The sequence below is a fragment of the Ptychodera flava genome, chromosome 16 (genome assembly GCF_041260155.1).
Source record: "Ptychodera flava strain L36383 chromosome 16, AS_Pfla_20210202, whole genome shotgun sequence".
NCBI lineage: Eukaryota > Metazoa > Hemichordata > Enteropneusta > Ptychoderidae > Ptychodera > Ptychodera flava.
Genome location: NC_091943.1, coordinates 29,892,519 through 29,911,496, shown reverse-complemented (window position 1 = coordinate 29,911,496; position 18,978 = coordinate 29,892,519). Strand labels below are relative to the sequence as shown.

General features: G+C 38.0%; 1 protein-coding gene and 1 long non-coding RNA gene across 2 annotated transcripts; one reads left to right on the top strand and one right to left on the bottom strand.

The window, feature by feature from the left end:
- The first annotated feature begins 2,611 nt into the window (after positions 1-2,611).
- LOC139114518 (uncharacterized) lies at positions 2,612-7,223 on the top strand. The gene is made up of 3 exons (XR_011547883.1): positions 2,612-2,733; positions 3,866-3,939; positions 6,498-7,223. It is a non-coding gene; the product is annotated as an uncharacterized lncRNA (long non-coding RNA).
- A 3,660-nt stretch (positions 7,224-10,883) lies between these two features.
- Positions 10,884-18,166, bottom strand: LOC139114517 (outer dynein arm-docking complex subunit 3-like). The gene is made up of 10 exons (XM_070676303.1): positions 17,922-18,166; positions 16,255-16,454; positions 15,837-16,016; positions 15,498-15,725; positions 14,788-14,910; positions 14,279-14,583; positions 13,795-13,951; positions 13,134-13,289; positions 12,475-12,559; positions 10,884-12,079 (listed from the first exon to the last, which is right to left on the bottom strand). The coding sequence occupies exons 1-10, from the start codon at positions 18,001-18,003 to the stop codon at positions 11,949-11,951; spliced, it is 1,647 nt and encodes a 548-aa protein (XP_070532404.1). The 5' UTR covers positions 18,004-18,166; the 3' UTR covers positions 10,884-11,948.
- Between the last annotated feature and the right edge of the window lie 812 nt (positions 18,167-18,978).

Sequence of the window (18,978 nt, the reverse complement as noted above, 5' to 3'; positions counted from 1 at the left end):
GTAACAATCAACAACAAATTGCTTCGGTTCTCAGCTATAAATGACTTAGTGGGGCTGGTTTCAATTTATCCATTACCAATTTCTCGATGAGTGTGGTATAAAAGGCACAAATGGCTAGAAAAAAGGTAAACTTTACAACCGAACTTGTCTGCCCTTCGATGCTTAATTATTCGTAAGACGAATTTTCGCGCACAGGAAAATTTTTCAAACGCATGTCGTTCCATGACTCACAGCGGAAACGTGACACGACGGAAATATACATGCATATATCGACGCCATCTGTTTAGGAGAACGTCACATTTTGCTAGAAACCCATTCGTCGCTTAATATTTTATTCATATTTTAACGAAATGTACACATCCCTATGTTGGATCGCCGAGTCAAAAACCTTATTTTATGTGGTGTTGGGATATGACATTAATTAATATTTTGGAAATTGTTAAGATACAAAAATGATATTTATTTCAAATAAAATTAGATGACCTCTAATATTTACTACATTATAATTACATATTTAATATCAAATAATCTATGATCTGAATTATCTCTATAGGAATTTTCTTATTACCGAACCAAATGCTACGTTCAGGCAAAGTCCCTCTATGGACAAAGTTCTCAGCATGATTAATTCCCGGTATTTACTGTGAAGAATCGCCAATGATTTGCAAATGATTTGCAATGATTTGCAAATGACGTGACTGTTCCAATGAATCATCGGTAGCAGTCGTCATAACCGATTTTATTTCATAAAAGATAGATTGGTGGGAGGGGGGGAGGCGTCGATGCAAGCTGTTTCGTAGGCCACGTGTTTTATTATCTCGTAAGGACACAATGCTCGGTAAAGATCCATACGACATACACACACCTCTCGTGGTATTCTCAATTTGTCGAGGGGGAGCAAAACAACAACAACAACAACAAAAAACTTGAATCGAATTATTTAATACTCCACCACCCTCTATACAATGACCTACTAACTCCATGTTGAGACATGGCACGACTCGAACCAGCTTGCGAATACATTTGTTTAATAGCGCCACACTTGTGCAAAAGAGTAAAATTTACGTCACCCCTTCCTGTCATTGCGCACTCTCTGATGTAAAATGTTAATTAATGGGTCGTCGAAGTAAAACCACTTATCGTCGAATATAATAACCTGTATTCATTACATTCCTCTCTGCAACCAACTGGCTATAGTAAATGACAGGGGAACATGTCAACATTTTAATTTCGTTGTCGAGACGAAAATAGGTTATGTTTGTCTTGTGCTATCCGTTAAAATATTAATACAATAATTTTTCATTTCATAGCAGACGACCCAAACCTTACGCTGCATTTAAAAGATAAACAGTCATTATTTACCAACTTAAGCATGATAGTTACCTGAGAGCTAGTTAATAAATAAATAAATTCTGGTCGACTTGTAGACTTGTCAAAGGAAAGACACTTACCAGTATACGAGACAGTGTCATCAAGGAAAGTAATATGAGAGAGAGAGAGAGAGAGAGAGAGAGAGAGAGAGAGAGAGAGAGAGAGAGAGTGTTCCACAATCCACTTTCAATTGCTGTTCCTGTTCAAATTTTAATGATATGGTTATTGTAATTGTAGTACGCATTGTTAAAAAGGGTTCTTCAATACGGCTTATTGCTGATGACGTCACGGTTATATCATTAATGTGAAAAAATAATTAACTGTTGCTTTCAATTACCGATGAGACTGTTTGGACATTATACCGAGAGAAAGGTGAAATTGATATTTTGTCACCTCCGATGTTATGATTCACTGTCAGGGGAACTGACAAGATGAAGTATTAAACTCCAGTCCCCATGGTAAAAAATAGAAGCAAAAATATTATTCCATTTCCGTCGATAGCAGCCATTGTTACGTGCGATGTGCTATTTATTACTATGTCTTATAAGCGCTATTTCTCTACTGGTATATCATCAGTGACCTTTGTCTCAGTATTTCAGACTCGCATTCATTACTCATCAGGTCTCTGCGGGATGCTGGATACTATTGTTATTCAGGATTTTGAAATCCTATCACAATTACTGCCAAATTATCGAGATTCGGTTTAGTGTTTGAGAATAAATATATTTTGTATTTCTCGTTATCGTCCCATTTGTTGCTGTGAAACGCACTGTAATCCCAAACATTTTTTCATGTTTTTTTTTTTCTCGTCGAAACCAATTCATTATGTTAGGGGGTCCATAGCTCTTCGGTGTTGAGGTATGTTTTGAAACTGTCCTATTCTTTCCTCTTCAAGTTGGAAAATAGCAGTGTTATTCACAGAATAGTATTTGAATGTATTTCATTTTATTCTTTAATTTTACCGGCTGTTCGCCTAGTTACAGAACAAAGTGTGCGGGGTAGCAAGTCGTAAGTTTTTCACGAGTAAAATCAAATATGGTCAGCAGTATAATATTTCAGCCATGCTGAGTACACTAGACATAGAAGCGAATATACAGATCTATCATTTGTCATTGACATTTCAAGGGACAATTTTTGCTGTTCCTGTCCCTGACTGACCCTCCACCAATACTGGCCTCCCCTCCGAGCAAATGTAACTAGTTCAGACATGTAGAAATACGCCAAATAATTTCACCCAATCATATTGATATGCAAATTTGCAAAAAAGGCGGGTGCCACTACTTTCACTGCTGACGCGATCCGGTCATATAGCTCGTTTCTGGTGTATCGACAAAAGGTGTTTGTGAATCGCTCGCCATCAAGGTAAGTAAAAACCCGCCGACCAGTTTGATTAATATTTTAGTAAATGTGAAAAGCAATCGCATATAAGTTTTATCAGTGAAGTTTGAAATACATTGTGTACATCGACATATTTTGTTTAATAGTAAGTGCGTGTCTCTATGCTCCCGTTTACTGAGTTGATTTTATCGTCCTTGAAAAAAGGTAAATGTTGCGCATGCGTCTGCAAATTAATATCCGATACTAAGATCACTAATTTACGTTAAACATCATCCGTGACTGTCATTTTTGCATTTTAATGAAATTATGATGCGGTCAAATGACGACATTATATTTGGTTTCATCAAGTAAGTAGTGTACGGTTGATGAGACACGAAAATTGAATTCATCAAAACCAAATTTTATGATGAATCACACGTTCCACGTCACAAAACACTGACAACAGCTGTTTCATCTGCTGATTGTTTTGTATCATCAATCATACGTACTGCTGTTTCATTGGCTTTACATTTGTTATGAAAAGATGAAAATGTCGCCTGCATCTAGTTAAATCCTGTATTATATTTTACCATGAGCCTCTTGTAATCAGCATTTATGACATTACTATCATGTGAAGCTCAGTACCGTATATGTATGTATGTATGTATGTATGTATGTATGTATGTATATATATATATATATATATATATATATATATATATATATATATATATATATATATATATTTTCCGGGCGTGCCCGCTCCTATATATATGGCACTGAGACACGTGCAACGAGTTCAATCCATACCGACATGAAGCCATGACACTGTGCGGCTAAAACAAAACAATACATAAAAAAGCGATTGTATGCAATGCCAGATCATCCAACCAGCACATTTTTGTCAATGTTTGCATGTGCGCAGCTATATAACTTTTGACCGCCTACGCATTAAATTAAAGGTGAAGCAATAAATACACACACAACCTTGTTACCACCTGTGTATGTGTAACTATCTATCTATCTATCTATCTATCTATCTATCTATCTATCTATCTGTCTGTCTGTCTGTCTGTCTGTCTCTCTCTCTCTCTCTCTCTCTCTCTCTCTCTCTCTCTCTCTCTCTCCGATCTCTCCGATCTCTATTGATTATTCCTTCTTACACTCTATTTTACAGAATCATCATGTCGAAATTTGTGATCTTGCTCGCCCTTGTCTGCCTGGCTGTTGTTAGCGTGTATGGACAAAACGGTAGGTTAAAGAACATATGGAGGTGTTGTCGATACGGGCAACAAAGACCAACAGTGTGATTCGGCCGTCAAGATCTATAAAATAGAACTTGTCTAATAGCGGAGACAATACCGCAAGAAGATTGTATAGCCATTTAGGCAGTGCACGCACGCACAAAAAAGGAAAAAAAAAAGAAAACATACTTATCACCCGCATTACTTCAAGGCCTGCATGCAATTAATTCCTTACCATCATAAATTTACTACCTGTCATGATGCCCGAATAAATGGCTGACGCACGACCTATAAGTGATTTATATGATATTATCAAAATCAATAAATTCCATGTGTGAGCTGCCTTCCCTTTATACCCTTAAAATGCTAAAAAGGAAGAAAAAAGTAGTCAGTAGAAACAACAGATGTCGCGGACAAATCACACATAGCGGTTACAAAATAATTTAAAAATAGTGGACTCTGCTAACCAAGACAAGAAATACTGAATCTCCTCATCCATGTTTGGTGTCCCAGGAGTAATTTTTACTGGCTCATTCAAGACTGAAATTCAGTTAAAACGGAAGATATTACAGATAGACCTAATTCTTAACAATTATCCATATTTTGAATTCAATAGTAGAAGTATCCATAGAATACTGTGTTTTCATCGATCAGAATCTGACAAAGATGACTGTTACTATGCAAAAACGAATTTTAAGTGAAACTGAAATTCATGTTTGAGTGCGAGCTTGGCCATAAAGGTCCCTTAAGGTAGAACGCACCTCGGGGACAGACATTCGGACTCTCAAACTTTTACAATTCTCTTCTGATATACCACATGTTGGGGTTCATTTTAAGGCTCTGGGTGAAAGAAAACTTTTCACCGGCTTAGTTTTTCAAAATTCGAAAATTTTTATTTTTCTCCGTAGAGTTAACACAGGGATGGCGGCCATTTTGAATTTCTAATATCGGTAAATCTTGGGTAATTTGTTTCTCTTGTACCAAAATTTGCACGGTGACCCCCTATTTTTATTCTTGATTTTGAAAAAGAATGATTGAAAGATTTCTTGGGGAAATTTAGAGCAAAGGTTTAAGTCTTTCACTTTCGAGGTGCATACTACCTTAACAACTTAGGCTGGTCCAAAGTGTATGGGAGTAACCCCGTCCGTGTTCACAGGGAAGTTGACTCATTAAAAGGAAACAGTCGTTAAAAGGAAACAGGCCTTGTGCGAGTTTCTTGTTTACAAACAATGCATTTCGTGCACGATATCTAGATGCACCTCATCATCATAGCTGCGACATTTAAATTATATGATGTAGATAACGACAGACATGTTTTAACTTCCATCAATCACCGTAGTACCTTGGATACAGTGTTTGCTTTGGTCATATGAGTCGCATACAACCTTTGAGCGGAGTTCTGACGACTGTATCCCTTTAAGCTATTTTGTAACACGTTTGAAAAAGAGAGCGCTTTTTTGTATTGATTTCAAAGTGAAATGTATCCACAAACTCTCTTGGAAGACGATCAGATAACGATGAATAATCAAACGGAACTGAGAGCAGTTTTTGAAAGCGGACGGGGTAGGCGTGGATTGAAAGCTTTTAGCTTCCATAACTGTTGAGGTCAATTCCCAGTAACTGTTAACCGAACGAAAACCATATGCCTTATGTCTGAAAGGATTCATCATTTTAAGTCTTGCGTTTTATTATTGAAAACGCAACATCTGCAGTTGACAACTGAGAATGATGAATGTATCGATTTACATACAGAAACTCCAACAAGATGAAACAAACTAAACATGACCCGCCTCAAACAGCCTTTCTGTGACAATTTCGGTTGATTGATTGCCTGTGTAAACTTACATTGTCGTGAGGATGTAAATAGAATAATGGAATTTCAATACAGCGGAATTCACTTTCTACAAATATTGAACTCAAACCAACAACCGTTAAATTGTATATGTGATGGGTTTTTCCCCGTTATATATGCCTTGCAGTCGCAGAGTGGTGCCCGGGCAAATGATAAGGTTCAGATGATCGTAGAAACTATAGCATATAAAGGGCCTAAACTTCAACAAGGGAAATTATACTGTCTCACTCATGATCGAGATCTTATAGAAGCGCCATAATGTAGAAGGCAGAAAGTTCTAGGGGTAGCCAACTTAAGCTGTTTGCGAAAAACAATTTGCAAGCGGTCTCTTTTCGGTTGTAAGGGAGCCGTTTGTGACGTGTCAGCGGATTGGGAGAGCCCATGCGGGAAATGTTTTCTCATCAGCAGGCGAACGGTTTTATTCTTTTGCTTAGCGGGAAATCTGGAAAGGGTCCCGGCCGGACGACTGGTAGTAACACTGACAAAGAGAATTTTTTTCTCCTTGTCTGTGGTAATTAGTATAGAGTCGACTTGGGGAAGGCGGAGGGGTTAGGAGAATGGTAAGCATTGGGTGGGAGTAGAGGGGGAAATTTCGTGTAATGTAAGCCTTAGACATAAACATCGCTGGTAACAATTTCCCGAAATCGTCTTTACTTTTGCCTCCGATGAAATAAGGTTCAACTCACCTTTCGATTGGTTTTACCTTCACACAGATACCACACCAGAACCGGCGGCTGGAAACGGCACTGAAGCCCCAGATGCTCCAATGACTACAGCGGAGAGTGCAGGTGTCCATCACGCGATCTCCATAGCAACACTTCTGGTCGCCTTGTCGCCAGCGTTCCTGTTGCTGTTCGTTCACTGATGAGTCTGACGCAGCCTCCCAGGTTCAAAAGTCACCATGACGTATGATTTCCGAAACTAACACCACGTCAGCTTTTCGGTCTGAGCACTCACCTGTGGGACTTTTTACTGTTGCTTTTCACATCGCGAGTTTCCAGCGAGTATCACTCAATCGATGTTTTCAAGATAATGAAGACCTCTTTTAGCGGGGGTCTGACATTGGTGCTGATACTGATAAACTCATCACAAACGAGTGAACTATATCCTCGTTTCTAAAATTTCAGAGAGGGAAAATGGACAAAATAAATCGTATTTTAATATACGTGTACCGTCTCTGAAGGATGAGTAAATGGCTTCCATTCGAAAGCAATAAACGAGACTTCAAATATGAAGAAATCCCTTGCCTGTGGTTAGAAATACATACAATCATCGAGTTTACATATCAACTAAGAGCTATTATAGGTTCCAATGACAACCACAGTTGCGGCCTGATTTGAAAGTCACGTGACGTTTGCATTAATTTAGCCATATCTGTAAAATGTTAAAACGGGTTTAGTATGGAATAAAGTCTTTAATAATTTTTTTTCAAACGACAATGTGTAATGGTGAATCGAGTCTTTCATCTTTTGATTTACTTAGGGTCCGTCGATCAAGGAAGCTGACGTGAAAGAAACGTAATTCATTCGTTGCCGACCCCCTTGGCTCTCCCCTCAAAACGAAACTCCTTACGCCAAAGTGGTTTCGGAAAACGTGTACAAGTTCCCTTATTGTAATTAACGTGTACAAGTTCCCTTATTGAGGTCTGACCTCCTCCCCCCCCTCTTTACCAAGAAATTACGTTTCTCATACCTCAGCTTTTATGATCGATGGTTCTTTAACTTCATAAAGAGATGCTGAAAAATAATTTGAATTCGCATATATCCATGTATGGTAAAAGAGGCGTGTAAGCCATATTTTAATACAGGTAGAATGTCATTAACAGCACAACGCATTTTGGCGGCGCTCTTTATTGCATGGGATCCATCCACTACTTTCCCAAACAACAAGTCGAGCTAACAACAGGACACACTGCCTGTTTTTTTTCCATGAGATAAACATGTAGGTAAAAATGTTGTTGTTTTAAACGGTAATATTGACTAACAAAATGCAAAGTAATTTTCCGGCTTACGATCAACCTTGAACCCAAATTGTAAATATGTCTGATTTAATTAGAGTCTTTTATGTTTAAGCTCATACATTCCTAACTGTAGAGGACAAGGAAAGACTGAGTCTGTAACAGTTCCCGAAGCGCAGTGGTTGTAAATCATATTTATTGGTGGGCAACTATCGATAAGAGACCGCTTGTCGCTTGTCGTGACATGTCAGTGGAAACACCGGGATGTAGCGAGCATGTTAATCAGTCTAATCCTTTCTAGCGGACCCCACATTTTCTCCCTGTCCGAACGACTGGTGGCGGTTGGCAATGCAGCGTGCGTGCAGAAGTGCTCTGAAGAGGCTTCAATCGCGTAAATGATGATCATGATGATACAAAGTTGGTACTTCTGGGTGTCGTCCAATGTTCAACCACACGGTCACAAGGCATTACAATATTTCTATCATCTAAGTATACACTTGCATAAACACACACTGCTGCACTGGAATTCTGCATGATGTGATAATTTTCTTAATATTTAAAACGCTGCAGAGTATAGAAAGAGTGATTGACACATACATGAATGCTTACTCTTCGTGGCAAAGGGGGGCATGCTTTATTTCACATGTAGAATTGTATTAGAAACTGTTTAAAAGTATTATATATTGACTACATGTATGCTTACAAACAAATAAATAAAAAGACAAACAAACACCGTTCTTTATTGACAAATATGAAAACAAATACAACTCTTTATTGGTTCTTTATTGTATATGGAAATAACCATACGTAACAAATAAACAAACACTCATAAACAAACAAATAAGGAGCCAGAGTCCCCGTGCTTACACGATTTATTATAGTTGAAACTCAGCTGAATTCGGTATATCATCAGTTGACACATCAAACGAACGGTGTTTATACATGTTACTGATACTGCCGACTTTGCAGGTTGTCGTGAATTTCTTTAATAAGCTGTTACAACATGGCAGTTTGCCAGAAATCCTTCTGTGACTCGGTGGGTGAAGTTGAACGAATTCTGGATCAGAGACTCGTCAAACAACACTGTAACGTGTCAGACTGGTTTTAGACACAGGTTCAGCACTATACCTACAATACTTTCATGTCACGTGTTATGATTCAGATATATCTTTGTTGATCAAAATAATATGCATTTATTGACTTCGTCAAAGCTTCATTTTATTGCTCGGTCTGCAGACTGGGCGTTGATGTTTTGAGGTAAAATAGTGTTCAGTTCGACATAGGAAGAGCTCACGTTACGATCAATGTATGAAGATCTCTGGTTAAATCATGTACATCAAATTTCAGCAAGGAAGAACTGACTTTTAAGACGATTGGCGTACTGAACTCAATGCTCAAAATCGGCTATTGGTTTCCACTGCCCCTGGTCGTCCCGACCTAAAGAAGGCAACGAGACTTCAAATATGAAGAAATCCCTCGCATGTGGTTAGAAATACATACAATCATCGAGTTTACATGGCAAATAACAGTTATTATAGGTTCCAATGACAACCACAGTTTCCCCAGTTATTGAAGTAAATTTGCCACTATAACCTTTCACTGGAAATGGATTTCGCGCGTCTTTCATGGTCGTCCAAAGAAAAGGAGTGGAACTCATCTAAATTGTCTCCTAAGATGCACAATATTCACTCTGTAATATTAGTCAGAGTTGTAAAATGAGTAGCAGTTTTCTTTCCAGCGTATGGTAAAATATTCATACATGCAATTATCTCGGTAATATGGAGGAGGCATTTCTGCATCGTAAAGTGGATGATGCGGGCAAAGATCATTAAGGTGATTACAAAATCTAGAGAGAATAATTAAAATGGTTACCCGTATATTTCTTTGGAAAAATGATTTGGCCCTAAAATGTATGCAGTGGCATTCGAAGCTCATATCCAAGACTTGCAAGTAATATCACATGCTGCACATGCCATGATCGCATTCCATTTGATTCTAATAGTGACTCTTGTAAGAAACCATCGCTATTTGTTTAACACAGATGATCGCAGACAAATAATAATAAAGTTTTTAAAAAGTTATTTTTAATGATGAGGTGTATGATGTGCAGGAGCTCATTGGTGATTTTTTGAATTGATCCACTCAGAAACCACCAAAAATTCACTACACAATTAATCATTCGACAGTGTTTTGGTTCAAAACTCGGCCTTCGGGATCTGGAATGCATAATAGGATCACCGGAGGTGACAATGTCAAAAACGAAGAATTATGTAAATATCAACACTCAATAAATTTGCAATTTGTGCTTTGGATTTGACGAAGAATCTACTGTTGGGGTAGACTAGAAATAATAGTCCAGTTTTACACCAAGGACAGAAACGGATACCAGTATACAGGAACATACCAGCGCCCGCATGCGACAAGCAGGCTAATAAACGATAGTATTTCTACACAGGGAGACGAGGGCGTCGCATATTTGATGCACAAACTGCAGAGGCCTATATCACATGAAGCGTGGTCAAAACTCCCATTGAAGGAATTGAATGTGGCTAGGATAAAACCCTGGGAAACATTTCATATTTCCTATACAATTTCATTTGCAATTAGATTTGACTCCCCTAAAAATGCTCAAGATGTTGAAGGGCCAAGCATTACCCTTACGAACATGAAACCAATCCGTTGAAACACTGTGTGGACAGAGGCATGACTGGTAGCTATTTTTGATGTACTGTGCTACATTTTATAAAGTGACTTTATTGATAAAGTGGATAGGGTGATACAATGGTTTTCATTCCACACTGCGGGCAGTTCAGTTGGTCCTACAGTATTGAAAATCCAATAATGCACACGATCATTGCTTTCTCTTGAACTACAGTGATACGAACTGTGCTTACAGTAATGAGATATTCATTTATTTCAAACGCAGTTCATGATCACGTTTATGCATAAATGTATAACATACAACACAAAAGGGACTCTGCTGCTGCCTTCTTGAACTTTAGCCTGTTCACCCCATCTCCAGTAAACAGGCCCATTCTCACCATTAATAACAATGAGTTTGGGCTAAACCATGGTCGTGAAAGGGTTAAGGCAAAATACAACAGGGAAAAACCGCACAAAAATATAAAACAGGGTAACAATGTCACCATTTTACAAAATATTTTATTACAATGTTCCACACACAAGAAAGATGAATCAAATTGTACATGTGAATTTTCCAATATGTGATATCTAAGTGTAAGAGATAAATGTCACGAAATCCAAACTTTCATGTACACAGTCCTTTAATCACCTGATAACCTTCATTTTTGTACTTGAAAAAATAGTCAAAGATGAATACATGCCTGGTCACAACTGGTAAACAACAACAAATCTTATCCATCTGCATCGGTTATCCTGTTTGTTTTTTTTTAATCACAGATTTCATATTCACAGCTTGGAGAAATGTTTATACTATATACATACATATCAATGGAATTCGGTCTATCTTGAATTTTTTTGTAATATTGAACTCCTGACATGGTCTTGAGGGATGTTAATTTTGTTTCCTCTCTATGTTCACATCATTTAAATTTATTTTTTACAAATACAATAATCGTTCAGAATATTAACTCAACCGATCCCACTGGTAAAGAGGGTCCTGCCAACAATGTCAAGAGTCCCTGTGATGGTTTGAGAAGTGGACAGGAATAACATCATGAGGGGAAATTCTAAGAGTATAGACTTCAAGGGGGCAAGGGAACTATAGTTGCGTGATTGACCACACTTACTGTAGTCGATAGTACATAATCCTTTGACGGTTGATTCATGCATTGGTAGACATTTTCAACACCCTAACAACAGATGCTGCCTTCACATGCACAAGCTTTTATTCAATGCCTACTGTTTTGTGTTTTTAACCTGACATGAAATGTGTACCCAGGTCATACTAAATCTCTGGACGGAAATCTTCAACCCTGCTAGGAAAGGGATGTTCAGATCATACTAAATCTACACTTGACTGAACTCTTTTCTACATCTCAACCGAGAAAAAAAATGCACTTTTCAAATACAGTCAGCAATATCTGTGATAGATGTGACACAACTCTTGCTTCTCAGCTTCCTTGTAAATAATATAATACAAAATATAGTTTTGATGTGTATTTCTGTCCACGGGTAATCAGCTCCTATATGTTCACTGCAGTGTCATGCAGACCTTGCATGCATTTTAGGACTTAGCTTTCTTCTTGCGGGAACGGACCTTGTGTTTTTTAGTCTTGGAATCCACCATCTGTTGTGCTTGTCTCTTGAGTTGGACCCTGGTGATGACGTCTTCATCGTCACCACTGTCATCGTCATCTGAAGCAAACATGATGCATTGCTTAGTACTTGTAAGATTCGACAAGTGTGAGACAAAGCTTTGGAATATGTAGAATTTCTCGATGTTTGGACACAGTTTGCTTAATGAAGACTAAATTCTAGCACAGAAACTGACCGAGGCTGAACATTCACATCTTGATTTATGGGAAAGAGCTTCATAAATATTGAATACATTGTACTCATACTTTTTATCATAATACTTGTATTTGAAATCAATACCCTTATATCACTTCAACATTTCGCCTCTCAAAACTAATCAACAAATCAGGACATTTTCACTGTCAATTTTCTCCCTGACATAAACACATGACAAAGAGTTTTTATTTGTTTATACAGTACAATACCATTTCAAAATACATTGTCACATTACTCACCATCATACGCCAGGTCTTTCTGTGTGGTTGGTAGTTTGACACGAGTATTGTACTGTGGCAGGTTGCCTTCAATACCGGCATGGAACTGAAAGAACAACAAAACATTTAATTAATCAAGTGGGAGTAGTTCCATAGGCTATGCAATGGATAGCTCTGACTAGTAGTTTTTTACAACATTCATAAGTGAAATAGCAAGGCTTTATAAAGAAGAATAATTGTATCTACAGTTTGTAGGAATATGCAAAAGTTCAGTGAATTGAAGAACTGGTTGTACAGCCCATTCATATACTGGTACCATCAGAGATGCTTCTACTGACTATAGTATCATAAAGTCCAGAATTATGTTGTTTTTGCATCACCTGTACTTGAAAACACTGCAGTGACATATGTCTATGGAAAATACTGCATTGGTTCACAGTAGACTTTGTCCATACAAAAACTAAGCTTTTGCAGTTGGTATATTCACAAGCAAAATAATTTCATAGGCATAGAAAATATTTCAGAAAGTTCAAAACACAAATATATGTGTCCTTTCATTTTTTCTTTTGTAATTTCCCTAACTTTCAAAAATTGTGGTTTGTCCCGATAATGGTGACAATGTACAGACATATTACTGTAATTGGAGCTAATACTTGATGGCATATACGAAATGTACCCACCTCTTCTTCTTCCATGGCTTTCAGAGTCTCATCTAAATCTTTGTCATCTAACTCTTCCATTAGTTTCAGTAACTTCTCCTCACACTGTGATAGTAAATCTAGCACATACTCATCAGATGACGGTGATAGCTGGGCCTGAGGTACATGGCCTTTGCTCTGAAAAAAATCAGAAAGTTCAAGAGAAAAGTGATTAATATGCTGTAAATGATATCAACGATAGGAAATTTGATCTTAGCCTACGATCATCAAAGTCTGATCATATGGATGCGGTCACTGTGACATCATCATTCCATGTGACTGCAGACACTGTGACATCATCATTCTTTGACTACTAATATGACTGATGTCATGCTAATTAGTAGAAGACTTTTATGACCAACATATTCTGAGATCCATGTATCAGAAAAGACTGAAATTGTATAAATGGAAACACGATAATGAAAGCCAAATTTATTGTTTTTACAGATTTAAAAGCATAAGAATGGAAAACTTTTTCAAATACTCTGAACAATGTACAACTGCAAATTACTGTTTTTTGATGTGTACTTTTCCTTTCACTATGACAAAGCATAGGCTTAAAATAATGCCAGTTAAAATATGGGCAACGAACTAGAGTGCAATACAGAGACAGCATAAATAAATGAAATGGGAATATACTCACAGCCTTCAAGTGTTGCAATTTATCAGACAGATGTTCAACTCCAGATTTGACACTGACTAATAGTTTGCTGGATCTGTCCAATTTATCAAAAGCTTCATCACGGCGATCTTCCTCCTTGTCCAGATGGGCCTGGAATTCTTCCAACATGCGCTGGCCGCTGTTAGAGAAATAAAATTAAAATTGCAGATTAAAATGGTGAATCTAAGTCGCAAAGGCTTTATATCCAGCATCATGTTCCAATGTTTATCCATACATAACTCCATATTGTCCATTCATACAAAGCCATGTCCGTGGTTCAACCTGCTCCCAGTTACTGTTTGGAATAAACCTATTATATCCACAAAGTCAGCTGATCCTACTCACAAGAACTTGGGAGTAACAGGGTTGAAGTTGGCATACCAACCACTTTTCTTGTTCCTAATATCATAATCATTGATGGGATCATAGGTACAGAAAGCCCAAAGTCTGAGCTATTCACACTTACCTAGACAGCTTAGCTTCACCAGAGTATTTCATCTCCTCAAACTCCTTCTGCAGTTTTTCCTTCTCCTCTCTGAGGCGAGCCAGCTGCTTCTCGCTATCTTTCTTCAGCTCTTCCAAGTGCTTGGTGGTGTCCTCCTGGGACTCAAACCTGGCCACCACTTCGGCAAGGTCTGAGACGCCAGTGGCCTCCTTGATTGCGTTGAAGGCCTCTTCATATGTGCCTATCTTTCTTTCCTGCTCCTCGCCACTCAAGGCCTGCTTCTGCTCAGGAGTGAGGTCTTCATGCTGGATAGATGCTCTCTGTAACTGCAATGTGAAAGGAAAAAAAAATTCGTTTCACCGTGGAGTGATGTATTCTCCCATTTGCTTCCACTGTTTTCACATTTCTGATTCACTATGTCAATATAAAAGTATTACTTGATTAAAGTAATATGCGCCTCAGGGAAAGATATTCGGACTCTCGACGGTGACTTCCATGTTAAATTTTTAATAGGCAGACATGTTACTTACCCTCCTCTCGACTCTCTCAGCATGTTGCTTCTTCTCCTCGGCTTGTTTCTTCAAGTCGTTCAAAGCCTCTTCACGCTTCTTTCTCTCAGCATACACAGTCTCTTCATGCCTAGAAAGCTCAGACTGTGAAGAGAGAATCACATGTTGTGCATTATTATCTCCTAAACACCACTCTTATGAAATAGTATTCAACAGAAGTGTTATTGTGGACAGCTTTGTTTTACATTGTCAATGAATAGAAATATGTTGATACAGTTGTGTCCAGGCACAGGTATTCTAGTGCTCTAGGGGTAGTAGCCAGTCTGGACATTCACCCAACAGACACTCATTCTAAACCAAGGCAAGCTTGAGGGTGGGGAATGTCAGAGGTAAAATGTCAAGGGGAGGTTACTGTCCTGATACCAATTTCAGTGACCCTATTCGGCCTATTTAATGATACCATGAAAAGCAATGATTCATTATTCATGTACGAAAATCTTGAAATAACATTGGAAATGGAGAAAATATTGTGAGTTTGCTGTTACAATTTGTTAAATTCTTGGTAAGATTCACATTCAAAGTGTATGACATCAAGTCACCTAGTTGAGACATCACACAAAATTGTTGAGATACATTAGCATCACTTTGCCCTCTAAGATAAAGTGATATGTATGCTACTGACTAAAACAAATTCTTCTTCAAGCATGATATGTATTGCATGCAAAAATTACCTTGGCAGCATCTCTGGATATTTGGGCATCTTTGTTCATTTCTTTGAGCTCCTTCAGTTCTTCCTTCTGTCGTTCGATTTCCTTCTCCAGATCATCCAGATTGTTTCCAAATCCCAAAGCATCACCCAACATTTGTCCTTTGATACTGTCGTATGTTCTGTTGATGTGTTCGGCTTCATGCAGTTTCAGGTTGGCCTTATCGAGTCTGTTCTCCAGTGCCCGTAATCTCTGCACAACAAAGATGAGTTATCAGTGTGTGCCGTAACAGTGAAGTGGTACATTTTAATCATCAGCAAGAAAATAAACAATATATTGTTCAGAGGAGAGAGTGAGGTTTACCTGTGCTTCATCTGAAGTCCCCTCATCCATAGCATCGGCATCTGAGGCATCTTTGGTCATCTGCTTATGCTGGGTCAGCAGTTCCGCATACTTCCTCTCTTTCTTTTCAGTCATGGCTTTGAGAGCATTAAGTTTCTTTATTGCTTCACACACTTTCTGGTCCATGACGCCGATTGCTTGCTGCAAGATGGCAAGAGCACGGAGGCGTGCACATGGTTAAGAACACGACAGAGCAGAACTGAACTCCATGTTGTGAAACACTTTCATTCACCCATTTACAACAAACATTTTCTGCTTACATATATACTTCATCAGTTTACCGGTAACAAAATTCCATTTACGAATACTGTAATGTCAGATGCGAGCTTCTAAAATTACATTTTCAATGACATGACAAATATTTGGCTAACAAACTTACCCTGCCAGATTTGCCTCGCATGGCTGCTCTCTCGATGTTGCGTTCTGCAAATGCAGAGTTGATTACTCTCTCATCTCCAGCTTTGCTGTCTGCCAGTGTTTTGTGCAAAGATTTGTTCTCTTTGCGCATCTTGGCAATGGTTTCTCTGTTTTTCTTCATAGTCCATTGTGAGCTTTCATAGTAGGCTTTCCGATCACCGTCTGTTCAAATGCAAGACACAGTCACAGACTTAGGTACATGTATAAAGGACAACACAACAAGTCGCACTAAACTTAGCTATAAATGAATTTGAAATGATCACTTTGTATGCAAAATACAAATTATCCTTGAAAGTTAATTTAATTAACAACAAAACCATTTTGTATTTTCCCTATTACCATATCATACTGTTTTCTCATTATCCCAGACTAGCCAACTAGTCACTTGGCATTTGTCTATTCTTTGCTCAGGCCTACGCAGTAGTTACTAGTTCTCTATAAATGCGATAGTCTTACTTCAATGATATTAATAAGACCATAGATTTGGGGCAAGGCTATTGTCACCCTTGATTTCGGTGGAAATGCACATGTACACCCACAATTTTTGCACATAGTAAATGTATCCCTAACATTACAGTACACTGTAATAAAAGTGAACAAGTGTGTAATTTATTCACGATTTTCATCAGAGAACGAATATTAAATGTTGTCATCACTAAGAAATGAGGGAATATCAATAAGACGAAAAATCTAAATGGTCAATTTTAATGGTAAAGTGTAATTATTGTAGATGTTTGTGCTGCCTTTCATGAGCAAGCTTGGTAACAGCTGCCACAGTTCTTGGATAAAAAAAGATCAATTTACTAAAACTAATGAAATAAAATATGATATTCTGACATTTGTTATTACTACAATGTAAAATGTTTTCAGTTTTTTTTCAATTTGATTCATGAACTCACTGTAGGGATTGCGGATAGTTACAATAAGCAGGGAAATGTTTTGCATTGTCACCTTGTCAACACTGCTTTGGAGAGGCAAGTTCTTCCAGATTTTTTCAAGAACATAGTCTTATTATTGTGCTAATTGTGGTAGGTAGATTTAATTTAATTTCATGTACATGTTACGCATGTCTTATATGTTGAAATTAAACGTCAGGACATAGGCTTTTTACAAGGCGATAGGCTGTACAGAAAATTGCTAAATACAGTTTCGCGATAAAGTGTGTGCAATGACCCCAACTCGTCTGTGCACAAAAGACGTGAAAATACGAGGAAAACACTTTGTCATTCATTTCTAGGGTAGTGTTTAGCAACAGATTGATTTTGTGGAGTCATATTTAATATCATCTCATGACAACTCTGCCGGCATGATCATCAGTATGACGCGTCCAGAGAACACACTGGGTGTAGAGCGCAGCAATAATACACCCGACGTCCATGGGTGATGGGCGCACCAAATTTCGCTTTGTGGAAAGGAAAATCGTGTACGGAAACAGGCGTAGACAAACAATTTGAACATTCTGTTCCATTGATTTATGAAATAGTGTCTCATTCGCCCAATTCAACCTTCCAAAGCTCTAAAAGACGTTCTCGAATTGTTAATTTATTTACAAGAAACATACTGCTGTCTCAATGAAAATGTTCCAAATTCCAATGCAAGTTCGAAACGGAGCAGAACCATAGGACTCACCTAGTAATGCAATTTTCCGCTGAAGCTCGCTAATTTGCTCCGTAATCGGAGCTTTGTTGTTACCATGGCCGGCACCCGGCATGATTGGGCGAATAAATTGTCGAAATCCAGTAAAAATGTTACTCCGACGAGACGGGAAATTTCTTGCCTGGTTGTCAGAGCCTGGGCCGACTGAATAATATGGAGTCGGTGTTTATCTGTTGGACGTCACTATGGATACTTTGTTGATTCTTTCCTCCAGTAATGAACTCTTAACGAAAGAGCCGGCTGTTAATCTGTTGATGCTGTAACTATCCAACACTTCCGAATTGTAGGTTTGACACCTATCAAATCACCTGAAAAGTTTCAATAAATATTTTAACTACCATTTTTTCATTAATTTATCTCTGGAAGATATTTACTTTTGTTAACGGCATGAATGTCAGCATGCGCGAAACACTTTGTCCCGTCTCACTGTCGCAAGAGGGCGCTGTTCAGCCCAGCAGACGGTTCTTGTACATACTGTGAGATTACTGAAAGGTTTCAGTTATTTTTTATGAAAGGTAAACGTTTTTGCTTATACAAGTAATTGCCCTTTTACAGGCACATCATATATTTGATACACTGTAGACTACTGTCAAGTCTAGTCTGACCCGTTCAGTCATTTTCTAATTATTGCAGTGCGGACAAGACAAATCCTGATATGATCAGTGACAGACCGCGGAATGATTTGTATCATAAATAATATACACATTAAAAAAATGTGAAATGAAAGTATTTTTTACACAACTAATTAAGACGAATATGCCAAACGGATCTATGAAAAGCTTCCAGTAGCGACCAACGCTATCGATAACCAATTTACTTTGCAAGTGAGCAAGTGTTTTCTTTTTCATTGTTTCAAATCCACGAGGCAATTATACGTCACCAGAAGAAATATACCTCTCTTGAAAGAAAAATATATTATAGAGCTGATATAAACTACTGGGGTTAACAGCATAGTGTGTTGGAAGGAAAATATTTGAGAAAAAATATAGTTGAGCATCATTATTAATAAATGAGCAAGTTCTTTCCCCAA

Coding starts and splice junctions, on each gene's coding strand:
- LOC139114517 (XM_070676303.1), bottom strand. CDS start 18,003: ATGCCGGGTGCCGGCCATGGTAACAACAAAGCTCCGATTACGGAGCAA. Junction 16,455..17,921: donor GCGGAAAATTGCATTACTAG/GTGAGTCCTATG, acceptor GCATTTGAACAG/ACGGTGATCGGAAAGCCTAC. Junction 14,911..15,497: donor TATCCAGAGATGCTGCCAAG/GTAATTTTTGCA, acceptor CTCTCTTCACAG/TCTGAGCTTTCTAGGCATGA.